Raw genomic sequence first — 26,851 nt, forward strand, 5'->3', positions numbered from 1 at the left:
TGCATAAATATGTTTTGCAATAAAATCTGATTTAAGCCATCTCACCAGTTTGACTATCATTAAAAACATCCAGCTACTTCCTGGTTCAAGGTGTTTTCAATAACAAGGGGTTTAAAAAAACATTAATAGTAATGGAGATTAAATCAAGTTGTGGATCATCAGTGTTCAAAACAAACTTAAGGACATTGATGGAGCAGAAATATTCATGTAGTAATTAATCGGAAAGTCAAAAGTTTATCCTTTCTGTTGAGCGTCTCTCAACCACACACACAGCAGGACATCGTTTGATGACATCATGAAGTAGAATAGGATCCTCCTGGGAGTTGCTGTCTTCATTGTTAATCAAATGTCTTATAGTTGAAATCTATCCAATTTGACTGAGACGCTCTTGCTTTCTTCCTCCCATTTCTGGCACACCACCTGGTAGTTCCTGTGATTTCCTCTATTACAGTCAACGGTTGTTATCTGTGCCTTTTTTCCCTTCTCTTGATCTGAAGATGATTGTGAGTGTTAAAACGTATAACTTTGGGAGAATTGTTAACAAAAGGGTGTAGAGAGTTAGAAGCTGTGTGTAGAGGTTTAAGTGACTTATGTGGTTTGTTTTACTGAACTGCTTACTTGCAGTAGATTCTCTGATTTATTCAATGTTCGATGACAAAGTCAGAGCTACATCTCTCTATGGCTGAATACAATCTGTACTGGGATTGTATTTTGTCTAACCGGTGATATAACTCATGCCAAAGAGTGTAGACACAGAATGGTCTCCTGTGGTCTTCCTGTCTCGTTGTATTATTACAGGTAAGTACCTCCTGCCCTCTGTGGTGCCAGACCAACACGTTAAACACACACACACACACCCCTGAACTCACTCACACACACAGTGACCTGATTATAAGCCAAGAGGGAGTCCTGTAGTGTCAAGGTACTCCCTACACTCACAGAGCTCAGTTTGGACACAGAAATAAAACTTAACGCTCCACACTTCAGCTAATGAGGGACGGATAATTACATAAACCTTCAGGATCGACTTCATTTACACCTAACCTCTTTGCAATTTTTGTCTCATTGGTGTCCAGTCCTCTGCCATGGAGGAGGGTTTGATTTAATTACAAAAGTCTCCAGTAGCTGATTTCCCTAATTAGCACCCTCATTCAGGGACGGATGATCCAATTAGAGAAATATGCTGGTGGAGTGTTTGTCTGGGATAAATCGTTCATACTGATCTGGCTTGCATCTATCCACAGTTCCCAATAAACCTAGTTCAGCTTCATGATCAATTGTTACAGGATGTTTTACCTGTTGACATAAAGCTGTACAGGACTGTAGTACTGGCTGAGACAAATTCAGGATAAAAAAATAAACTAAATACTTTACCAGGTAAATGAGGTTATGTTACAAGAAAACAATAATTAAAATATTTAACTAGTATGTTTATGAGAAAAAAAATAAAAACGTTATATTCTCAGAAATTATGAAAACTCACACAGACTCTTAAAACTTTTTTGAGCACATAGTATAAAACCACAAGAGGAAACTAATTCTCATAACATAATATTTCCCTGTAAAGTTACTTCTTTATTGTCAGAGAATGTCATGTTTTTGTTGTTGTAAATCTAAAACTTTAAATTCAACTTTTTTCTTAGATTTTTCACTTTCATTTCTTGTTTTTGGTCCTTTCAGCCGTGGAGTAAATATGAGTTCTGTGATGCAGAAAACAGTTATTAGAGCGTTTCAAAGTTTCAAAGAGCTTCTGCTGAAGTTAAAGTTGTACAATGTAATTTAAAAAAATCTACATTTATACTTTTTACTGCATGAACCTTTTAATCATTAAAACTAAGAATCATCATGTGAGCAAATAATGGATTGAGACAGGCCACTTTTAAATGAATATTTGAAAATTAGGCCGATAACCTCATTCTTTCAAGTCCCGTTAGTTTAAATGACATGCCCTGACGTAGGAATCCACTTTAATTATTCTCTTCTATTGCTCTGTATTCAACTCATAAACCATTGTTTAAATAAAGAGCTATAGAGTTTCCATTCTGAATTGAGGATACAATATTGTTCATCATGCAGGTAATAAAAAATAGTAGAAGAAAGCTTCAAGTCTTCAGGCTTAAAGGTCCAATGTGTGAGATATCTACTGAATTAAAACATTAAATGAACTCTATCATCATCAGACATTAAAGAAGTGCTATGTTGAAGTGCTGGCTTCTCTGTCAACAACGCAGCAGCCAGTATGTCCTTCCTCTAAGTTTCTAATCCGGTCCAGAATGGTCTGTATTTGTTTCGACCTGAGAAGTAAGTGGTTTTACGGCACCCTTCAGTTTGCCAGGCAAACAGCAAACCAACGGGTGTTGCAGCGATGAACGCGAGCAAGCGACCTGGTTCAGATATAACTGATTCTACCCGGCCTAAAAAGCCTCGGCATGTTTCTAATAACCTCCACGAGCAGAAACATCGTAAAACTACGATAAATATTGGAGATGCTTTTGAAAAACGGAGAGAGTTTAGAACGCAGAAAGGTTTCCAGACTGATGCAGAGCTGGCTAAACACTGAAGCTACAGTGTCCGTGACATGGCAACCTGCATGCAAATAGACTCCAAAGAGGAGGGGGGCGGGGGGAGACAGCTCTACACAATGTTTTGAATTTGGACAGCGGTAAACATTTGAAACACTAGGTGTCAGAGTCACATACTGCTCCTTCAAAAAATGTGATAAAAATCCCGTCTCATCTGTTCCCTGCTGTACAACTACTTCAAGTTGACAAGCAGTCAGTAATTATGGTATATTTACAAAGTATATGGACCTTATTTGAATTTAACAGAGGTATGTATGTACCACTGCCAGTGTAAAAATAGTCCCCTGCAAGGTTGACACGGATGACTGCATTCACACCTGTCCACTACAGCCACCTTGGTCACACACACACCTGTTCAGAAGTCACGTCCCAGACTTTGACACACACACACATGAATGCCAGATAAACAAATCACAGCACACTCACGAGCGCACAAAACAGTTCACAAATATAGCAACACATAAAAACGCTGTGCTCTTTCATTTATAAGGTTACTCAGTTTGTCACGCATGACAACAGAAATACACAAAGAAAGATCTCTGCAGCCAAGCGGATTAAAGAAATCAGAAAACTAAACAACTGAAGGTCAAGTCCTCGATTGTGTCCTGGCCAAGATAGGACAAAATAATTACAGCTTTAAGCCAAAATCTGAAGCCACACAATGATAACAGCTTTATGGTTTTGGACTGTCACCACTTCAGCCCACCTGTCTGTCATGGTAGGGAATTATCTAATGTCTGTTTAAGCTAGGCTGGAAAAATATATTTTAAGACAAAGTTAAAGTAGGTTTATCTTCTTCATAAATTGGATTAAAAATGCTGCATTATCTTCTTTTCCCTGTGTGATTTACATCGTTGGCTTGCAGGCAACTTCCCCACCTGTCATTGCCAACGTTCCAAAGTCTTAGTGGGATGAAATGAGCTGAAAAAAGCCAACAGACTGTAAGAAATGTAGTAGGCAACGCTCATCTGTCAGCACAGCAGATATCAGAGTCGAGGAAAAGAGCATAATCTGCTCATCTGTCAGGGTTGATGGAGGGAAACAGTTAAGTTCTACTCTTCGACCGTGCCCATCTCTTCAGTAAAAACTGCAAACATCAAGCTCAAACACACCAAAACTCAAACTACAGGGTGTCAAAAGTCCCCAACAAAAACATCAAGAACATTTGACATCAGCACTGCTGACATGAAGACATTTTTATACATTTTCACAAATCAAAACTGTGAAAAACCAACACTGTGACAGCTCTTATATAAGAACTCAACCATCACACTTCTGACAGGTTCATACAGACGCGTGGACAAACAACACTTTTCATCTCAGAACATCTGCCTATTTAAACAAAGCAGTACACAAGAGGACTTTTTACACAACAGTAACAGTGTGACCTCTAGGATGTTTACAGCCTTTACTTGATAGGACAACAAATCAAATCTACAGTGACGTAGGTAGGTGCAGAAATCTGACCACATTTAATTCTGTTTCTGCCATACGAGGCCGTTTCTAAAGGAGAGGCACCGAACCTCTGATGTCTGTTTTCGATTTGTACTCTGAATAGTATCGACCAATGACTTTTGAGCTTTAGTAACATGCAGTAAAACAGAGAAAATGAGGCCAGCTCAATGCTATTCCCATCAGTCTTTGTCTCATGAATTCTTTGAATGGGAATAGATAATGATTTTCTTTGTTAGAAGTGTGAATATCCACTGGCTTCAATGAAGACACAGAAAAACTGACCAGTGCTATTTCTATACATTTGTAAAGAGGTATTTTAAAAACAAAAACATTACAAATTAAGGTCTATTATTGTAAGTTCTAACAAAGACAACTCAGGCATCAAGAGACATTTCAAATGTTGGCACTCTTGTGAATACAAAGCCTGAATTGTAATATTTTAACAAGACATTTTGGCCACCTTACTTTGAAATATTTAAACATTTATTTACATTTTAAAGATTTATCTTTGGTCTCTATATGCCTTTGTTAGAAAGACAGGACAGTGGATCGAGATGGAAATCATGAGGAGAGAGTGAGGAATGACATATGGGTAAGGAGCAGCAGGTTGGATTTGAACCCGGGACACCTCTGTACATAGGGCGTGCAAACTAACCACTAGGCAACCGGTGCTCCAAATTTTCACATTTTATGAAATGAAAAGTGAGTCTCCAGTGTTAAATGTAGTGTAGAAGCAAACACTATGAGCCTATGGAGGTGTGAAAAAGGTCAGAGGTCAGCTGTCCTAAAACTCTTCAAACAGAACAGTGAGAAGTCTGTGACAATACAGACATTTTTCACATCATATCACACACTTTTTTCTTTTTTTAACTCACTTCACATCTGACATCATGTTTTTGCTTTCGGGGTCTCTTGTAAACAACAATCGCACAGAGTTTCAACAGCCCATAAAGTGAGAGGGCCATGAGGGGAGGCCGGGGGGGGTCGAGAGAGAAGTTACAACAGGTGTAGTCGACATTTAAGAACCTTTAACCACACGCGCGCACACACACACACACACACACACACACACACACACACACACACACACACACACACACACACATACATGCACTTAAACACCCTATGCCCCTTGTGAGCTTTAAATACCTGATCTCACCTCACTCTAAAACAGACCTGGAGCCCTGAACTTGGGTGCCACAGGGACGATTTGGAACAATGATTAACAGACATCACTCAAACACACACCTCTTACAGGTCAACCTGAACCCTCCTGCCCAAAGGACTCCCCTCTTACATTCCCCTATAACATAAAAAACAACAATTATGCAAAAGAAACTGGACCACTGAGGGTAACCAAACAACCCAGCAACCTCTACAAATAGATTTGGTGACATCACATTTGATGATTACTTTCAGCTCGTCTTACAACTCCAAACTCCAAACAACTAGACATTTCAGAAACTCTCACTTTGGCCTTGAAACAATATCTGATTTAGCAAAATTGATGACAATGGAACACTGTAGTTGTAAAATGTAATTGGTGCGTAAACTAGGGTCAATGTTTTTTGTCCAAGTGTTGGACAGAAATGTATGGGGGATCACCCTAAATACTCTAATGTGTCAAAGGGATGGACCCCCCCCTCAGATTTTTGATTAAAAAAGCATGTCAATTAAAGAAATAAAAAAGCAAACCCTGTCCAGTCAATACTCTTTAGAAGGAAAAAATGCTCCAATAAAATAACAGACTTCATGAAAAGTATGTGAAGAAGGGATTCATTTTCAGGATGCTGAACTGTAAATAATTCAATCCACCACATCAATTTATCATCCCTTCTTTCCTTCACTTCTCTATGAAGGATTAACGGGCTCATATCCCGGAGAACCCGCTGACAACAGGGCCACTGCCGCCCTCCAGAGCAAGGCCAGAGTCCAAACCCCCATGGATTTATGTCAGTGTTTAGAGGATAAAAGGCCTAGGACACCTCTTATAGTTGAAGTGAGTGTATGTGTGTATCAAGCCAGTGCCAAATACCAGTGAGATAAACTGCGGGCTCGTGGGATTTCAGTCGGCGAGGGGAACAGGTGGAGCAGGTGATGATCAAAGACAGCACCCCCAAACACAGTGAGAACAACGCTAATGTTTTAAAGATTTAACAGCCAGTTTTGTTCAAACAGCACATGATATTAAGGCCTCGTTCTCACATCATCTGCAGCGTCACAAGCCAACCGCCAACACACGAAGGCGTGTCACTGAGAAACAAAACGATCTGCACTGCGCCTGACGATCCTGCACCACACCATCTCCGGCCCAGGTACTTTGTTTTCAGTCCACAGCTGTACAACACGGGGGAATTAATGGCTAACCTGGTTCAGTCAGTCACTTGTTTTGACGCCGCCATCTGTCTGCGTTGTCATATTAATTGCGTTCGGAAACATTGCGACCTGTTCTGCTCCATTACGCTGCCTTACACTCTGCTCCTCTACCACATGGCTCCAGATTGCTGTGCTTCCAGAATGATGAGGCCCGCCACGAATACCTGCCAGAAGCCCTTAACAATGAGCTCCTCCAGCAGTGTCAGTGTGTGTGTGTGTGTGTGTGTGTGTGTGTGTGTGTGTGTGTGTGTGCATACACAGGTGTCCTACAGAGGGACCGCGACTGCTGACAGGAATTGAACAGCAGGACTACAGAGTTAGATATTCCAAAACATGTAAATATAAATGGTAAAAAGACAACAAATGAACAGGACAGTGAAGGCTTTGACAACAATTAATCGTCTTTTTATCGCAATGGATGCAATGGCAATATTTTTTTTTTTTTCATTAGATGTCATTTATATCCACAAAGACTGCTTGGGAGCCTGATTGGGGAGCAGATGATTTAAGGGACTTGCTAGAAATGCCGTTTTTCAAGTTGTGTCTTGCAACAGAAGTTACAGATATGCAAGCCGAAAAGATTAGCTTTGAGCTAAATGATTTAGCATGCTATCATACTTACACAGATAATGGTACCATGCTGATGATAAGCAGCTAGCATGCTTACCAAGATCACCATGTTAGCTTAATGAATGAGCATGATACATATTTTAAATGGCATCAACACCAAATAATACAAAAGTTACCAAAGTAATTTTTCATGCAGCTGTGACTTTAAGCGGTCAAAGGGGTTTGATGTAATAGCCCTGATTTCTGCTTGCACTGCACACACACACACACACACACACACACACACACACACACAATCACACACTCAGCATCCTCGTCTTTCATTGTTCAGCCTAACACTGCTGTTCCCCTCTTTTCTTGTTACATGAGTCAACAGAAGAAGAATTGACTGACTGCATGATCGATGACGGGGAATAAAGGTGAGCGAACAGGTTCATGGCTGGCATCGACAGCATGCAGAGCCCTTTGTCGTTTAATGAGCTCTGGGCTGAGGAGACTGACGCGGGAGACATAAATTGGTGTAAGTGGTTGCGGAGGATTTATGGGAGTGCGGCTGGCGGAGACGGAGAACGGTCAGAGGGGAGAAGGAGGAGGAGGAGGAGGAGGAGGAGGAGGGTTGTGTCTAATTTCAGAAGGCAAGTTCTTTCCCTGAAATAAGAGGCAAAACCGTACGCGCAGATCTCGAGTCAGCTAATTCCTTTTTTAACAGAAGCTTTGATCATGATGGACTGTGTGAAACATACGTGATGACCGTCAGTAAGTGATTAGCAGCCCGGCTACATTTCCCAGCATTCAAAGAGCCAAAAAAGCGAGTCGCTGCGTCGACCTTGAGAGTCAACTTCTGCGTCCATTAGAGAAGCACAAAAAGGTTATTTAAAGATCGAGTCAGATGATCCGAACAACTCTGATTTCGTCTTCTCATCTGAACATTGTGAAGCTGATCAGACTCCAGATTGAACAAGTGACGACGGCCGTTTGCTTCGTCATTCAGGAAGTCCTAGTCTGTAGCTGCTAGCATGGAGCCGTTCACCCTTAGTGCAGGTTTGAGGCAACAGATACAAAACATCTCTCAGCCCGACTGCATCAATGAGCTGTGTCATTTATTGATGGTACAAAATTCAGCCAACAGCAAAGTAAAATACTTAAAGACTTAAATATTAAGTCAAACATCTAGCTAGCAATGATCTGGCAGAGTAGTTTGCATTTACAGCTTTTTATAGCCATTATAAAAATACATAGTGATATCGCTAAAGGTGCACTGACAGATCGGTGGGTGGCTGGTCTGCTCTGTCCTGACCGGTCCTCACAAATATAGCAGACTTTGAGACGATCACAAACGAGGTGTTCAATGCCGCGCACGCAGTGACGCAAACGCTAATGGATGGCCACAAACACAACAAGCTAACATGTCTGCAGTGTTGACGTGAGGTGCCGGTGTTGGTTAATGGAGGCACACATAAATGATGAAACCTCCGCGTTTGAGTGTGTTATTAAAAAGTGTGTTTAATGTGAGAACTATCACTTTGCGTTGATTAATATTGAGAAATAACGGATATAAACCAAAAAAAAAAACAAGAAATTGCAACTGGTGCATCTCTGATGACCTCAGTCCTAATTTAAGACACCCATCATCTCAGCAGCCTTCCAACTGACGACTGTAACTTCTGCTTCCACCCGCCTATAAATATCAATCGCATGCAGCAAGCCTTCGCTCCCGACATTATGAGCTTAGCTTCATGAAGTCAGGTTCAGTTTTTGTCATGTACTGCAGGAAAGTGACATTAAATGCAGCACATGAGTCTGACGCCTTCGGGACCTGATGGGACATTTTGCAGGTTTTGTTCGTCAACTGAGGTCACAGAATAGGCAGCTTGTAGCTATCTGTTCCCTCATAAACACAAGTATGCGTTTTCAACACCTGTGTCAACTATGAATGGATATGGTAATAGCTTAAACTGACATTGCTGCAGAGTCTTAATGTAGTTTTGTCTTTCCAAACACAAAACTGCACTCGTAACTCCACTTGCACTAACGCCACTGTCCACCTTGCAATTTTCTCTCCAGCTTATCCGGCCTTTTATTCTATTTACAGACCCACAAGATTGCTCTGATCACATCAAGATGGCCGCTCTCACAGCCTCATCAATCATCATTTGGTGCTTTCACCCTGCAGATTCTGACACCGCTCTGTATCATGTGTCTGCGCTCGCCGCGACAGCTCTCCGCGAGGACTTTTCTTGCCTTCAAACTGTGTCCCAAATCCTCATAATAACTCCCCCACAAAGACAACAGGAAACACACTTCCAAGCTATTAAAGTACGGTGTATGACGAGTGTGTCACACATATGAACAGCTCACACATATACACACACACTTCTCAGACCTTCCTACGGCCTCCCAGGGCTCCTGCGCAGGCACTAAAGCAGTTTATAGAAGCCTCCCTACATGGACACAGCTTCTGGAATAGCAACTGCTATTTGATCTGACTGCAAGCTCTCTCACCTCTCCACTTACGTTAACCCTCGTACACCTCTCTACACACACTGCACCATCAGACACAGAGCACTGGACCAATTAATGCTACTACACTGACTCAATTCACCTGAAACAAACTTCAAGGATTGTTTTGTAGGACAGTGAATAATGCAAGATGTCGCTTCAAGATGTCATTAATGATGTCTTTATTCAATAATATCTTATTAAGGAGAACAATGAGTTTTAAAAACTCTTATAATGCCCACACAGTGGTGTGCTCACCAGGCTTTTTGTCTCAGTGGCCAGGGGACTTTAGTACAATGGAAATTTGTCTCCACAAATTGGTGTGTCCCTTCAGCCCGATGATCCCTCTAAGTCCCGTCTTTTTTAGTTTCCAAATATTAAGCATAGTAAATGTTGAAATTAAAAAAAAAAAATCACACCAGGTGTTTAACATGGTGTTAACGTTTTAAATCCTCAAACTTATCACCGTGTGCTTCACTGGTCTGGTGATTGCAAATATGCTGAGAGGTCCAGAGATCAGTTCAACTGGGTAACTGTTACTACACTGCGGATCACATGACCCTTGACAGATTGAATCATGGGAAGAACTCTAAGACCCCCCCTCTCACTCCAAGGTGCATCTAGGGATCGGGTACTGTACAGGTCTAATATGCTGAATTACTAATCAGTTCTGCAATTTAACTAACTAATGGTTCAAATTGAGACTGAGGGGAGTAAATGAAGTCACTACCTTCAGTAAAAATGGACTGCTTCATCCCAGAAAAAGAAGACACCTACAACTTGGATGAATACATCCCAAGTCTGTTGTTATGCAACAGTGTGCTCTCACTCGGAAAAGTCATCAAAGTTGGATTTCACAATGTAACTTAAAGCTTCATTCGTTACTCAAATTCAGAGATTAGTTGAGAGCATCAGAAACTACAGTTAAGTATTATTCTGTTTTCTCTTGTTAAGACAGCTTCTTTCCCTAGTATGACCTTTACAAAAACAAAACTCCTCGAGTCACATTTTCATATTGCATAGATTCAGATAAGAAAACAATATTTCGAAAGCTGGCTTCAATGCCATCACTGCCAAAACCCCTGGTATTCTCATGAAAGCTGAGTAGACGATGAGATCAATGACCTCTTCTGGCTGCTTAACTGCAGTATGATTTGTTAGAGTGCAAAATGCAATTAGACAAGAATAGATGTGATTATGCAGCGCCCTCAGATCTCCGCTCCCCCACTGGGACGCTTTACATTAGGTTGAGTGGATAAATATCATATGACTGAATATATCTTTATTAACACTCGCAATCATCACTCTTTTTGACATTTTATCCATTTTACAACCTGCGGAATGGAAATAAGAAAAACGGAGGAAAATTCTGATAACTTTTGATAAGCTATTAGACAATCAGGAACAAAATAAGGATTACAGTAATTCTTGGCATTAATTGAGATTGATGGCCTCGAGTGAAAATAAAATCACATATTCTACTGTTGGACGAATGCATCAGTCACATTTGTTGGACTTATAATTTCATTAACATCGTACTTAGTCATGTGAGGAAGCTACTTCACTGTTTTGTCATACGTCTGAACAGAACGCAACAAATATTTAAGAACTGTAAGTGTGTTTGTAGAAAATGAGAAGCATTTCTTTGACTTTACTAAACTTGGTTTTGTTGCCAATAATGATAACATCACTCATTTGATCTTCCTTCCTAACACCCCCTTTAAAGCCAAGTTTCAAACCAACAATGAACAAAACAACCCAGTGACTATTTTTACACTTCCTTTGATAAATATTTCAATTTAAGAGAATACCTCCTGGCTTTGAGCGCTAATAGGTGAGCTGAGCCAATAGAGATGCTTATAACCCTGTGTAATGGGTATTTATAGGTTATTGCTAGCATGAGCTCTGCTAGTCATACACATAGTCACTTAACAGCTGAACTCTTAAACTATGTGAAACAGAAGACGGCCAGTCAAATCGTTGGAAGATTTTCTTGTATATTTCTAAACACAAACAGAAAAACAGATCCAAACAAGAAATGGTTTAAAGTTATTTCTTGAAGCGATTATTTCACTTTGCACCAGCATACATCTTTAGACTATAACATCCTCTTTTAAGTAATAGAAATGTTTACAGCATGAACAGATTAGGCAGAGTGCAGAGATCATCTTTTAACAATTGATCTCCCTTATAAAGATGATTTTTACACATGTAAAGCCTCTCTGTGCTGTCAGTCTGTGAGGGAGGCAGACGTCAATAGGCTTTGATAGTTCATGGAAACAGAAACTTCTGACTCTAACTGGCCTGTTTGTCTCACTTCTGAATTAGCCCGTCCCGTTTCTAGGATTACTGCTGCTTTGATTGAAAGAAAATCTCATAGACGAGATGCAGCCAACTCTCGTCAATCCGTTTGTCCAGTATTTCTGACAGTGTGACACCTTTTGCTAGATCCAATATCTAACCATGCCAACTTCTATCACATAAAACCTATCCATGAATCTTTAAGCTTGAAATTTGCCAGCGCTGCATCATGATAAATATAAGCCAATGTCAAGCTGTACAGTTCGGACATGCACTATTTTTAATGTCCAGTATAATATTCCACCTCACAGTGTGTTGACAAACATTTTACTAGTCAAGTGTTGAGCGGCTTTTTCCACTGAAATCTCAAAGATAGAATAGAGGACAGCTGGGGTGAGGATTTCCTTTCATATTCATTTCATTGCAAAATGATGCACCGGCTATATTTATTAACTGATATCAGCTCCTTAAGCTAGATTTTACATGCCAAGAAGGGCAAAGGGGTATGACGACCTGCTCCCCCGGGAGGTTGAGAGGTGAAGACTAAAGGGTTTGCTTGGCTGTGTGAGGTTTTTCAAGGTCCATATATCATGTTACAGTGAGAAGAATGGCAGGGTCATAAAGAAGTAAAATGGATAGAATAAAGAAAGAAAACATGACAAAGTGTGCCATAATGGTGAAAATGGTGGCAATGGAAGTGTTTAACCTTTTCTGAGGAAATGACAGAAGTGGGAGAAGAAGGCAGAGAGGGAGGGAGGCAAGTTGGAGCCGAGCAAGTTTGAAGTATTTATAGTTTGATGTTTATTTGTAGGTCTGTGAAACCAACCCGGGCTGTATATCTACCAGGCTTGCCATCTTCCTCTCTCTCTCTCTCTCTCTCTCTCCATTTCCATCTGTTGAGGTCTCTCAGCCTGTCACTGCGCTCTGACTCTCAAGACGGTGGTGCATTTGAACCAACAGAATAGTTCTGCAATTTAAATGCAAAGACTAATGTCTAATAAAGTCTCAAGAATATTCTGCTTTAACTATAGGCGCTGCTACACCTACACCACATTAGTGGAGATTATTGTATATCAGATAAAAGTGAATGTGTTGGGGAAGTTGTCTTGAAGCGTCAGGACAAAAAATAGAATACAGAAAAGATCAAATTATATAAATAATTATAGGTGTACAGTACTTGTGCATTTGCAGGATATCAACTTACAAAATTAGATATAATAATATCACTTGTAGTTGACCAAATGGGATATTGACATTTTTCATGAGAGGAAAACACGGTATAAATAAATGTTAAAATAAAAAAATATTTTTAGACCATACGTTTAAATCTGAAAAGCCAAAATGAGCTTTATTTTGATTCCTAACTTGCATATTGATGTTAAATAAAAACAAAAATAAACATTTTGGTGTTTAAATCATAGAGCCAGGAGCCAGAAAATCAAACAATAATAATAATAATAATAATAATAATAATAATAATAATAATAATATTGGCACTAAATAGGCATGGAATTTTTTTTTATCACAAATGGCTCATAGTAATTCTGACATTTAATCTGTGTTAATTTTAAGAAACAATTTAAATTGTCATGTTTGTATAATTTTATGGTTCAAGATTAGTGGCACTTTATATTTGATTGACCTAACAGCTGCAATGTCTAGGGTACTTTATTTATACATTTACAGGATTAGCCTATACTTTCTGTGTGCCAGCATTATACAGGCGATTTGAAATGTCTATTATGTATTATTTGAAAATTAGAACAATATGTAATTATCTACCTGGCAGCTATTTGCAGCTTGGATTCACGCTGGTTGCGAACTGCACCAACTTCTTTGGCGGCCAACATGGCGGCCGTCACGTAGCAACGGTAGCAACCATAGCAACCGGTAAAACGCTAAACTAAGCCAACCGCGAATAAAATAATAACTTTACAACAAAAAAAAAAAAAAAAAAATGACTCAACGTGGGTGTAGGACAATTTGGAACCATTTAAATTAATGACAAAAGTAAAACAACCTTTGAGGATGTTGATGACGTCACTTTTTCCCCAGTTAACTTCAGCAAGGCCAGCTGGTAACCTAGGCAACGGCTAACCCCCCCCCCCCCTTAATCTCGCTAAATACGTTTCAAAAAGAACGAGAAAAAAATAAAATAATATTTTGTAATTACGATTTAAAGACATTTAATTTAAATAATGTATCTGCAAGCTGACGAAAAAAAAATATGTGTATAATTAATAAGGATAATACTAAGACATGTCCTATTAATATATTTGCAAAAAAAAAAGAAAGTTGTTTAATTGACAAACTCTGCTTTCATGTCAACGCCCTTATAACTTTGTATGATTTGATTGGTTTAAGGGTTTAATTCTGAATTAAAATGTCGAAAGACTGAGGAGGGTGGTATTATATTTAGATGGTCTCTACGCAAGGCAATCGGGGGTAACTGAAAGACAACACTGAGAAAGTTCCACGGCCTAAAATATCTGCTCACACAGCTACCAGCAGGACTGAAGTGCCAGGTGCAAGGAGCGATACGGCGCATATGCCCAGATTCATGTTTGGCTGTTTAAGACTTTACACAGTTGGAGAAGAGGACAGTGATTCTGAAACCTTAAAAAACAGTTCGTGTAAAATTGCACAAAAAGACATTCATTGATAGCGTGAGTGCCTTTCTGTGCGTAATTACGCACGGCGGCAAAAGCGTGCCCCGGGCTGCTCAGAGCCTCCTGACCCAAACCTTACCTTCCTCTGCTGCTTCTCCCAGGCAGGATCCAGCAGCAGGTCCCTGTCCCAGTCATCCTCTTGGGTCATGTACTGGTGGTGTTCTTCATGTTGGATCGTGTAGGAGTTGCTGTATGTCATTTGGGTTTCGACAGCTGTCATCGTGCCGCCTCTGTCAGGACTCTCACGTCCCCCTCAGCTTATAGTAAGAAAAATAAATCAGCAATTGAAACGACGACGACGCCGTGAGGGCAAGAACCTCCTTGAGACAGGGGTCTCGCGTGCAGGGGGAGAGATAGAAAGGGGCTGCAGAGACCAGACTCCACTGGTGCGAGGTTCCTGTGCGGAGGTGGTGCTCCCACTACCAGAAAACCCTGTTGGCCCGGTGCTCCTTTCCTGGTCAAAAGTGTCACACGTGACCGCACCCCAATAAGTATGGGAACCGACAGCTTGGGTATCAGGTTCTGACCCTAAAAAGGTGTAAAAGGCGGGGTAGTGTGCCGCAGGGCAGGGTTAACTGGCCTGTGAATGGGTGAGAGAGATGTCAATTACGCCCCCTCGCATCAGAGAGGTTTTTATGGCTTGTGCCATGCACCTGTTGCTGTTAGTGAATCTCAGTGGCAAACCCAGTCCTCAGTGGATTCATGTCCCCTCTACAAGAAAACATCAACTAAGGACTGAATCTTACTATCTTAAAGTAAAGTAAAGATTTCAGAGTTTTGGTTTGTTTACAGCTCTCTAAGCCTGTCAAAGTACTGTTATGATTGACGTCACCTCAAACTATCTTACTGCTAAAACAATGCTGCAGGTTCATAGTTTAACTGTTTATTTTTACACTACAGGCTATCATCTGTCAGAATTTTAACATTTTATTTATATTCTTCATAGTTTTTTCGCTTCATGAAAATGGGAGTAAAATGAACGAGACAGAGGCACTTTTATGTGGAAACAAAATGTATTTATTCATGATTTGCATGCAGACTGAAAAAAATGCATTGCAATATAAGAAATACATATTTAAAGGCATATATATGCATACATAACTGTACAGTATATAAGGTGTGTTAAATATCAGGATTTGTCATTCACAGTTACATGTTGATGGAAAGAGTTCATCGAACATTCATCGACTTAATTCCACAAAACACCCCATCCCACTTTGACTTTGTGCTGGAACAGATTTCCTTGAAAGGCAGATTGCTATCCTCTTGAGGTGACACATCATTATGTCACCTCCTGATGATGTATCTTTGGAAACTAGAATGAGTTATATTGTAATTAATCAGGCATTTAAATGTAATTACACTACGCTTGGTCCATTAACCTACTTGAAGAAGCTTAGCTACTGTGCGACTGTGTGTGGTTATCATTAGGTACATTACTGTGCTACTACTGAGCTGAGGGAATTGGATGGGTTGACCACTGTAAACATTATATAACTGTGTGTGTTTCAACCTCGCATTCATAGGGATTGGACAAAATTACATAATAAAGCTTGCAATTTAATGCAACCAATACTCTGCCACATGCTGCATCCAGCTATTGTATCTATACTTACTCTTCACAATTTAAAAGGTAGCTTTGTGATCAATTCTGGGTTATCATTCTAAACTCCATTTCACCATATTCACACAACAGTATATTTCCTTCATGCCCAGGATGGTAGGTTCAAATGTGTTTTTAATTCATCAGGGGTGTGACTGGCATATAGGATAAAACACACGCACACCACAGAGGTACTAACAAGTAGAATGACTTCTGAAATGTTTAAATGGATTAAATAGTATGCCTACAAGTTAGGTTAATTTAAAACGTGTTCTGTTCTTCACCTGCATTCTGATCAATTTTAACGTACCAATTTGTGCATTTTCTTTCCTATTATTCAATTAAGATCTTGTCTTGTATCCACTTGTGTGTCTTTTACATCCTCTGAATACTTTTACAAACACGTGGACTTAGAAACTTCTGCACTATTTAGAATTTCAAAATGGTGCAGTTTAATACATGACGCCTATGTATAGTTCATATGCAGTTTTGTATGACTACTTGACTCACTTAAGTTTGGTTTAAAGATTTGCAAGTCTGGCAAACAGTATGAAGTTTAAACATGAGGCTTGGAATATCTGGATATTCTAAATAAATCTGGAGGAATCACAGCTGATTCATACTGCTGAGTTCCAGGTTTAAGAAGTGTTGAAATGTAGTGAAATCCGACAGATTATCATTTCATTCCTGCCTGATTTATTAGCAATTTAAGGAACAATGGATGGTGAAAATCTGCAAAGATATGAGGCAAGTGACGACAACAAATGTTGCATCACTGTTTGGTAAGATCATGACTGGAAAGGCATTCACTTCCTTGCTAACTTTTACCTTTACATATGAATACCTAACAAGACCACAGGTAGTGATAACATCCAGTGATTCCTTGATAATTCCTTAGATGCTAGCAGCAAAGTCACAATGGCTGACATTAGCATTCAGCCAAATCTTAGCTAATACTTATCGTATCATTTAACACTATCGAGCAGTATTGTTAGCTGGGAAGTGCTCGAATGCTCATTTTGTTTTCTAACCTTTGGCAAAGGTTTCTTATGGTGTTTAACCTTGACTTCCCTGCCAGATGTCCACTATCCATCGATTTGCAACCTCGAACACTTCCATAAGGATAATAACAGCATTTGAGCTCCTCACCTTGAGCACAAAGTCAGAGGCTGTGTGAACATGGTGACTTCTATTCTTCATATATTGAGTACAACCCCTGCAGATGACGTAATGGCTGAAATATGACTCTACAGCTATTGTCTCTGTAACAAAAGAAAGTTTGAGTCAAGTGTTACGTAGCCTGCCCTACGTTATATCACTTCTGTGCTAAAGAGCTAGAAAAGTCATGGTCACGTGTGTTACTAAATCTCATCTTGCAAACTCAAAAAAAAGGCAATAATGGTCTCTTGGTTGTGGTCAAAACCGACTGTGTAGTCAACTGATACCTGCTGCAGGAGAACAGATGGACCCTGTTGGATCCCATCACAAGAACAATGCAAGAGAAGTGTAGCATCTGGGTTACTGTTTCTCAACCGGCCAAACCACAGAAGGCAAGGGGGGTTGGAGGGTGGGGGGGGGGAGTAGGTGAGGAAGTGGAAGTAGGGGAAGAGGCTGCAGCGAGCTTCGGCTGTCAGAATAGTGTGATTGTGATTCCAGAGCAAGGGGGTTGGGAGGGTTTAGAGATGCATGGCTGCTTTCACCCCAGCACAGAAAGCCCAGGCTCGCAAGCAATCGAAGAAGCCTTAAGTGAGGACTTGGTGGGGGGGGGGGGGGGGGGGTAGGCTGGAGGAGAGAAATTGGGGGCACATTGAACTGATGATGGAGGCCAGGGAGGGAGTTTGCAATTTGATACACCATTCTAGAGCTGCATTATCTGGGGGGAAAATTGGCTTGTGTTTGCCTTCCTTTTATCTTTGGAATATCAATCCAGCGGTTCTTTATTTAAATGGACTAAGATTATGTGTATCCAAGGTATTACTGCGGAGAGTCAACGCTCCATTGTCAGGATACACTTTTCACAAGATCACCAAGCAGCTTTGTACAAAAGGATCTTCCACTACAAACTCACCTTGTCACCAACTCATCTACTCTTTCACTCGTCTTCCCTTCCCTTTGTTTGTGAGGGTCAGAAGGCACTGCACTCTCTGTCTTGACTCCATCTCGCAGCTGTCAGACAACTCGTTTTAAAAAAAAAAAAAAAAAAACCAACAGAAGCCCCCTGAACATGGGATTGTGTTGTTGTGCGCGAGGGGTTAAGCTCTGTATCTGAGCACATTGACAAATTGAACAAGGTAAGAAACACATACACATCACTCAGAGCACATATCCAGCCAGCTGATCCCTGTTTTCAGAGAACTAGAGCTTGCCGTACCAGAAAAGTCCTATAGGAACCCTGAGATTGATGAAGATCTACAGGTCAGACTGGCCTCATACCTCGGCCTATCTTATAGGACGTTTCTGATTGGCACACAAGCCGCGAGGGACCCCAAAAGGTAAGAAAAGTGTTTGAGGCTGATTTATGACTTAGGATGGAGGACATTTGTTTTTTTGTTTGTTTGAATACCTTCAACAGCCATGCAGAACAAAACCCAGCATTCAAGAGTTCTAGCAAAGCGACTCATCCAACAGGGAAGTCTTTCTGTGTCAAGTTACTGAGTCCGGTTTTACACTGTCCATTTGCACACCCCAGGCCTCTACGGTAACAAAAAAAGGAGGGAGCGGAGGTTGGGTGGGGTGGGGTGGGGGGGAGTCAGGTGGGGTGGTTCTGGGTAGTTGAGTCCGAGCCAGAGCCACAAACCCAGATCCAAGGTGGCAACGGCGGTGGCGGCGGGAGAAAGCGCTGGGTGTGGTGTGAACGGCGGAGAGTAGAGGCGCATGGGGACAGTAGAATGGGGGGAGGGGGGGGGGGGGGGGGTGAGAAGGAGGTGAGGAAGGAAGGAAGGGAAGGGAAGGGAGAGTAGGGGGGGGGGTGGGGGGGGGCGGCGAATACGGCGGTGGAAAAGGTGTTGACTCAAGGCAAGGGGAGAGGGAAGGGTTGGTCCGCATGTGCCAAGCTTTAACCAATCCATGAAATACCACCCAAAAAATACTTCTGACATCACATGCTCTCTGTCTTTCAACACACACTCACACACTTTCTTTTATTCACTTGCTCACGACACCAGCAGGACAGAAAGGGACACAGTCGGTCACCTCGGATGCTGATGCGAGACAGGACTCAAGTCTTGTGGAAAGGAGTCCTGACAGCACTCCCCCCCCCCCACCCCCCCCCTCCCCACGGATGGCACTGCCATTGCAGCAGAGGAGTTACGGATTGTGGAAAGAAAGGGGAGGTGGTGATGGCGGAGGAGAGGAGGGGGGGGGGGGGGGGGAGGTGTTTTGTCAAGGCACAGTCAAAGGAGGGTGCGGCAGGGGAGGGTAGGAGGGGGAGGGGGAGAGGAGAGGTCAGTGCTTTTTTTTTGTTTTTTTCATTTTTTTCATTTACCTTGGTGGTGAAGAGAAAGAGAACAAGTTCCGGGGTCTGTGGAGGCGTTGCGCTAAAAGTCCTTCTCCATGGCTCACGCCGCCACGCTCACGCACGGCTGCACACACTGGCCATTCCAAGGTGGCACGGTGACCTAATTCAGTTGAGATAGTTAGTTCAGAGCTGGACTGTCGCGGGGACTGTTTTTTTTTTTTTTTGAGCGGCAAAGTAACAAAGATTATCACACATGCAAGGTTTTTTTTTTTTTTTTTTGAGAGTAGAGTGGACACAGACACACGGAGAGAGGGGAGAATTTGGTGCAGCAGGGGAGAGAGACCAGACCAGACCAAGACGCACACCCATCAAACCCCCCGCCCCCCCCCCCCCCCCCCCCCCCCAGGAACAGGACTGGCTCCACAGATCAAAATGCACCCAGGCCATTCTATCTGTGTGCCTCTCCCCAGCTCTCAATGTTCGTTTCACAGTGTGGAGAACATCCAGTACACTCTAACATGAAATTTAAAGACCTTTTCCAATGCCAGAATGAAAATACTGATTTGGTGAAGTGCATACCTTCCATAAATTTAGGGGTTTGCACCTTAAGTTTGAGAGGCTGGAGAGAGATAGGAGCACCAACCCACACTTACCCTGACCAAAGAGAGCAAAGCTGGGCCAGCATCTACACCTGTGTCCCCCCTGGCTCCCCAGTCAAAAGGGTCTGGTGGTCGATTTTACACAAGAGAAACAAGAGAAACATAAACAAGAAGGGGGAAAAAAACCCTTGCTTTCTTTTGCCACACTAGTCAGCCAAACATTCTTTATTATAATAATGATTATAGAATACATATTCTCAATAAAAAGCATGCTGATTTTTTTTTTTTTACGTTTCTTTTTTTTTTTTGTCTTTTTACTAAAAAAAAAGGCAAAATTAAAATACTCGTCTAAAAAATACGGTCTCAAACATGGCAAACAAGACATTTTCGCAAACCACAGAATTCTACAAAGGATGCAACTGGCATGTGTCTGTATATATACAACACAGAAAGATTACACTGTGAGATGCAAAAAGTCACTTAACCACTAAAAAAAACCACACAGGGGAGAGGGGGCGGGGGGGGGGGGGGGGGGGGGGGGGACAGCGAGGCAGTAAGGTGATGACTGTGTGTGCATCAGACTGCTGTCAAAAAGTAGTGGCAGAAAAATCCAAGTGTTTTTGTTTCAAAATGATTGTAGGAGCGAGTGGGTGGTGTTCAAGTCCGCAGGTACCTGTACCCGCGAGCAAGCCCCGCCTACTTTATCCAATAACTGGATTAAAACGACACTTGTACATTTTTGCGTTAACAGTCCGAAGCGAGTCTGGTTTTTATTTGGAAAAAAGTAGGAAAGTTGGGACAGACTGGAAGACACAGCGCCATCCCTCACTTCATTGGTGCTATCACTGTCGTTTCCTGCTTCAAACCAGCGGCTGATTTACGAACCCCCCCCCCCCGCCCCCCCCCCTCGAGGCGGCTCAAGTTTGTGGCTTTTTTTTTTTTTTTTTCAAAACACAATGATATGAAAAAAATATCTAAAAAGTGTGCAAGTCCACGAGAAAGCTTTTACTGCTTGTGGCCCTCTGGATGCTGAGCTCCATTGAGCCACCATAACCCCCCCCCCCCTCCCCGCCCCCCCCAAACGCCCATTTGAAATTATGAAAAAGTCAAAAGCACTTTAAAAAAAGAGGAGACCGCTCCACTTAATGCACTTCACTCAAAGCTTATAGGCACATAGTTTAAGCTCGTCACATATCATGATTCCCTAGGACTCAGTGTAAAGATCATTTGTAAACAGCTCAGTCAGTAGTCACACGAGGGTTTTCTTTTGTTTTAAATATAACTCTTTACACCCCAGGGTCGACTGGTAAAACATGAAGACTACATTAAAAAACAAACAAAAACAAATACGTTTAAAACAAGGCCTCTGAACATGTAGGAGGACTTACTACAGAATATCTACAAAAAAGTCTGAGTCTGCCCTCCCCCTTTTAATGGTCCACCTTGTACCTTCAACAAGGTATGAAATGGAGTAGACTATACACTGAAATTAACTGTCAAGAGGTAGGCAGCTGTAGTGAGGAAAGAGAGATGAAGCTGTGTCTTCCAGTGTTTGAAGTTAAAAGTACAAGGGGAGGGGGGATATGGGATTCAAAGAGAGATCCAAAAAATACAATACAGTACGTATTATGTGTGCTTTAAGTTTTTCTCTCTCTCTCTCTCTCTCTCTCTCTCTCTCTCTCTCGCTCGCTCAGCAAGGCGCAGTCTAAGCTGTTGCGTTTTTGTGCGCTGCAAGGTCAGAAAGCCCGCACATACAGTATCTCTCTTTTACACTTCACACATCCACGTCACACGCTCCAAGACAAACACCCCCCCCCCACCAAAAAAACAACAACAACACAGTCCTTGGTTCTGTTTAAGACAAAGCAATGCAGCCAGTACACAATATGTGTTAAAACTCAACCCCCCCCCCCCCAATCTGATTACATTACAATTTGAAAAAGTATTCAACATAAGGCAAAAAAGGTTTGAAATTAGCTGCCCTTTACTGATCATCTAGGCCCAAAAGAAGATGGTTATAATAGGTTTAAAAAAAAGAAAACAGTGTCTTTGATTGTAGATTTGGCCGTAGAAAAATCATAACTGGGTTGTGGGGAATAAAGGCATATGAAACGACTGACTGGGTCGGTCTAATACTGGCACAAGTGTGAGACTGGCACGATTAAAAAAAAACAAAAAAAAACTGAGATGCACAAAGAATGCCCTTTCAACAGATGAGAAACTCCCTTTCATGGCTGCACTGTGCGTGTGAAAAAACAGGACCAAGGTGAGCTGATCAAGTTCCTCAAAAAGGCAGGTTAATAAACTGAGAAGCCCACCCCACACACACACTCACACACACACACCACACACACATATAGCTGCTGTAAGGTGATCAAGTTTGGGGGGGTGGAAGAGGAGATGTGGGGGGTGGTTTTGGGGGTTCAGGTCAGAGAGGAAGAGGTGGGGGGGGTGGGTGGGGGGCAGAAAAGTTGTGTGCAACTATCGGAAGGGGGGCTCAGGCGTGTGAAGGGAGAGTTCGGGGCGGCGGAGGATGGCCTCCTTGCGCGTGGGCGGCGGCAACGGCGGCTCATACACCCTGGGCGCAGCCATGGCGGCAGCCATTGCCGCAGCGGTGGGGACCACTGGCCTGAGGGCGTCCAGCGTGGCCACTTGCTGGGCGGACATCGTGGGGACGGCGGGGACGGCCGACATCCCCGGCATGCCGGCGATGGCCGTGACCGCGCCGGGCGGTGGGTAGGCGTACTGGAACTGGGGATACTGCTGCAGCTGCTGGTAGTACTCTGCGTAGTACCTGAGAGAAGGGGAGGAAGGGGATTACAAGGGGGGATGGGAGAGGAACGTTAAAGTAGGAGGAAGGACTTGAACTTTGCTACACGGCGGGGGGGGGGATAAGGGATAAGAGCGAGGAAGCGCGCTGGAAGCACGGGGGGAAAAAAGGGGGTGCTCGTAAATGCAAAACTAAACTTTCTCATGGAAATGAATAAGCAGCCGAGTAGATGATTGGTCGAGAGAATCAGAGATCACTTCTTACCTCGCCATGGGGTCCTCCGCCGCCTCGGCTGCCTCTTCCGCCGCCCGACCGGCTGGAGTGGGGAGCAGGGGTCGCCGCGGCTTGGCTCTCTGGTACATGAACGGTTTCATCACAGGGTCCGGCAGCAGAGGCACCGACCTCCGCAGGGGGCTACGGTCCCTCTCACCAGACTTGGCCGCCGCCGCAGCCGCCGCCGCCTGCTGCTCGGCGACCACCTGCTGGCCCTGGGCAAAGTAATGCGCCTGCCTGGCCGCCTCGAAGATGGCCGTGGTGGGGTCCGCCGCTCCCATGGCACTTATGTGAGCGTAGGCCGGCGTTGCAGCGCCGTAAAGCGCCGGCGATACCGTGTAGGCCGGGTTGACCGCGGCCGCTGCTGTTTGCATATCTAATCCGGGGGCAGCGGTCAGGTAGACCTGGTTGCCCATAGTTTGGGTGTAAACCGGAGTGGAGTAGGCGGCAGCCGCAGCGGCCGCAGCAGCCGCGGCCGCATTATTCGCGGAAATCTGGCCGTAGATATTAGGAGTCATCTGGCCGTACATTTGGGTGGCGCCTGATGTGAGAGCTGCCTGATTGGCCACCGATCCGTAAAGCTGATTGGCAACGTTGGCACCGTACACCTGGCTGGCAAGGGCGCCATAGACCGCTGGATTGACGGGGTTTCCATCGGTTCGCGTGCCCGTGGTGATCCCGGTGAGAGCAGCGTACGTGGGGTCGAAGGTGGAGGTGTTGTAGACTGAATTGTGCACGCTCTGCTGGACCTGGAGGGGCAGGCCCGCAGCCGCAGCGGCCGCAGCCGCGAGCACCGCCGCCTGACTCTGATACTGCTCGAGAGACGGCTTCCCTACGGGACATTCTCCGGCATAGTGGCCCTGCTTCCCACAGTTAACGCAGGGGATTTTCCCTGTCGGCGCCTGTTTGCTGGGCTGGACCTTGGACAGCTCGACTGAGAGGGGCCGTCCCTTAAAGGAGGTGCCGTGCAGGGCCTCGATGGCCTGGAGCGCGTCTTCCTTGTTTTCCATGTGGACAAAGGCATAGCCTGCAGAAGAGGAATGCCTGGCTGTCATTGAGCGCAGGGACAACAGTTAGGATCACAGTGGCATTGCCACAGGAACTTACTTATTACTTCTATGAGAACGATGAATTCTGCCAAATGGGAGATTGCCTTGTCCACATTTACGACAAGCTGGATTTTTGTTGTTTTTGTAACAATTTGACCATCACATGCACTTAAATTCTCTTTGTTACAAAAGGGGGAAATATTGTTAGTTACAGATAAAGTGATCCCTGATTTTATTCTGCTAGTTTCATATTTCTAAGAGTGTTTTGCACGACTCAAAAGAGAGGCGACGGGGAGCATCTAAAAAAAAAAAGAATTTTTCACGGGGTTCTTCGCTCACCTTTCACTTTGTCACACTCAAGAACCTTCCCGAACGTCTGGAACAGCTGCTGCAGGTCCTCAGTGGTGCACATCCCACTCAGGTTACCTACAAACACCTTGGTGGAGTGCAGCGGCCTCCCCCTCGACTCCTCCACCACCAGGTTCCGGCCCCGAAACTCCCGCCCGTTGAGCTCGCGGATGGCTCGCTCGGCCGCGCCCTCGCCCTGCAGGTGGACGAAGGCGAACTGGCGCAGCACGCTGCAGCTGACCACCTGGCCGTAGGGCTCGAAGATGGCCGACAGCTCCTCCTGGGTGGTGTCCAGCGCCAGGTTGCCCACGAAGAGCTTCACTGTGTTGCTCTTGTCCATGGCGGCGCTGCAGGAGAGGAGACAAGAGGAGGGGGGGGGGGGGGGGGGTGAGCTTCACTGTGTTTCAGAGACAAGCGAGGGTTACAGATGTCACAACGACCAAGCAGACATGAAGCCACACCTTCGCCCTGTCGCGGTCGCATGAGCAGGAAGTACAACGCTAGTGCAACGGTCTGAACACAGGGGCGGACTGACTGCAGCACTGAGAGACATAGCTGACCCAGCAATTTAGTTTCTTCCTCAGGGCCTGACAACATCTGTGAGGGAAGGGGGTGGCTTCAGACTTCTCAAAAAAAAAACATACACAAGACAGGAAGAGCTTGATTTGCCATCCAGAGATAATAATAATAAAAAAGATATAAGAGGCAAGAAAGCTTTCCCTGAAATTTAAAAACGAGCTACTGTGATTCAGAGGGAAGTTTAATAAAGATCTGTGAGTGTGTGTGTGTGTGACTGAGCCAGATTAGCAGTCAAATATCACAATTTAAAAAAACAAACACACAAACCCTCACATTTGCATGACGCACTGAGACGAGGTTACACAGAGCAGGCTTCCCCTACAGAGATTTAAAAACACAGCGTGTCCGCAATGGACGTCGAAAAACGTCTTTCAACCTGAACGCCGAAGAAGCAGAACACTGAAGGAGATCTTTAAAGGATGTTATTCTCACCGGGGTCGAGGCTGTGATTACTTCATGAGTCACACACTCAGAAGTACAGAAGAGGAGACAGCTACAGAGGCAGAGGGGGGAGGGAGCCTTTTGAAACCTCTACACTTTGCTGGGAACACTGGGTATTAATTAACAGATATGGTGATAAGACCTTTGAGTCCTTTTGTTGTCTGGGCTAAAAGCTTCTAGACCTACAGGTGAGAATGAGCTTCTCTAACTGGTTGGCCAACACCTTCCTCCCCCCCAATACTGAACAACATGTACGGAGGGGCTGTAAATCAAAGGGCAAAGAGGAACATGACACCAGGCATTTCTATTTTTTGGTTTCGGCTCCAGCCAGCTGCTTGCTTACAGATCCACACCTTTTTTCCTTCCTGCTGTTCCTGCTGCTTATAGGGAAGACCGTTAAAAAAAAAAAGAAGAGATGCAGGTTTCTCATATGGCTGCTGCATGAACAGTAGGTTCGTTTAAGGCATATCCAGGGGAGGGGGGGGGGAGAGAAGCTGCTTTTTTTTTTTCTTTTCTGATGACGCAGCACGGGGCTGAGTCAACACATTTTCACTGCTCGGGTCATTTTTTTTTTTTTTTTTTAAAGGTGGACAAAATAAAAAATAAAAAAAATCTCGATTTAAGTTGCGTGTAGACAAAGTCAGAACAAGCTTTAACACAACACACGTTCCCGAGATCGCTGTGGAGAAAGAAGAAAATTGTGAATGGACCAGAATGGATGCTTGGTCGGTTTCGCTCTCTGGTAATGGATTCAGGTCACAAGGCGAACACAGAGCGCGGATTAACAAAATAAAAGCACCCATTCAACAGACATGTGATTATAAACACATCGTAAGCAGAGGGGGACAACAACTGGATCTCGATACAGTGTAACAAGCAAGACAATCACATTTCTCCGCACAGGAATGGATACAGTGTTAACACACCCGAGTGGGCTGCCGTACGACAACACGGTGTCCTTAAGTCTTTTTGTCGCAGCAACATGCGGGGTCGCAAAAAAAACACTCAACAAGACGAAGCCGGTTTCTTTAATTACCTCCCAATGCGGCTCGGATGACAAGAAACGTGCAGTAAAACAAGATTAAATAAAAAGGATCTACCATCTTACCTAGGCGGTGCTGTGTTTCAAAATGGTAGCGCCTGCTTCCGTTTGCATGACGGGCATACTGAGGCTGCAGAGGGAGGGGAGGGGGAGGGGGGGAGAGAGAGAGAGGAGGGCTGCTGTTGCTGCTGCTGCTGGAGGATGCTGAATCCTCACAAAAACAAAAAAAAAGACCCAA

The 26,851-nt window shown here is 43.5% G+C and overlaps 2 protein-coding genes across 7 annotated transcripts in view; both read right to left on the reverse strand.

The window, feature by feature from the left end:
• Positions 1-14,912, reverse strand: part of actn3b (actinin alpha 3b) — a 28,348-nt gene extending 13,436 nt beyond the window's left edge. Inside the window, exon 1 of the mRNA XM_020640344.3 lies at positions 14,532-14,912. Coding sequence (XP_020496000.1) covers positions 14,532-14,672 — 141 coding nt within the window. The 5' untranslated portion in view covers positions 14,673-14,912. The remainder of the gene's footprint in view (positions 1-14,531) is intronic.
• Positions 14,913-15,446: 534 nt separating this feature from the next.
• rbm14b (RNA binding motif protein 14b) lies at positions 15,447-26,769 on the reverse strand. Of its 6 annotated transcripts, none has more exons than XM_029278547.2 (4): positions 26,680-26,769; positions 24,543-24,898; positions 23,146-24,202; positions 15,447-22,905 (listed from the first exon to the last, which is right to left on the reverse strand). In XM_029278547.2, exons 2-4 carry the CDS (start codon positions 24,889-24,891, stop codon positions 22,593-22,595), a joined length of 1,719 nt encoding a protein of 572 aa, XP_029134380.2. In that variant the 5' UTR covers positions 24,892-24,898; positions 26,680-26,769; the 3' UTR covers positions 15,447-22,592. The 6 variants fall into 6 exon arrangements, with proteins under 6 accessions (XP_029134380.2, XP_029134383.2, XP_029134381.2 ...); XM_029278550.2 differs by lacking the exon at positions 26,680-26,769 and adding an exon at positions 26,498-26,519; XM_029278548.2 differs by lacking the exon at positions 26,680-26,769 and adding an exon at positions 25,563-25,963.
• Positions 26,770-26,851: the final 82 nt, after the last annotated feature.

The sequence above is a fragment of the Labrus bergylta genome, chromosome 22, assembly GCF_963930695.1.
Source record: "Labrus bergylta chromosome 22, fLabBer1.1, whole genome shotgun sequence".
In the NCBI taxonomy this organism is placed as follows: Eukaryota; Metazoa; Chordata; class Actinopteri; order Labriformes; family Labridae; genus Labrus; species Labrus bergylta.

Bases quoted from the DNA above. Each gene is read 5' to 3' on its own strand.
- rbm14b (XM_029278545.2), bottom strand. From the start codon at position 25,104: ATGTCTCTCAGTGCTGCAGTCAGTCCGCCCCTGTGTTCAGACCGTTGC. The intron at 24,203-24,542 runs GTGAGCGAAGAA...GCTCAATGACAG, and splicing joins TGAGTGTGACAAAGTGAAAG to CCAGGCATTCCTCTTCTGCA. The intron at 22,906-23,145 runs GTAAGAAGTGAT...CCCTTCTCTCAG, and splicing joins GCGGAGGACCCCATGGCGAG to GTACTACGCAGAGTACTACC.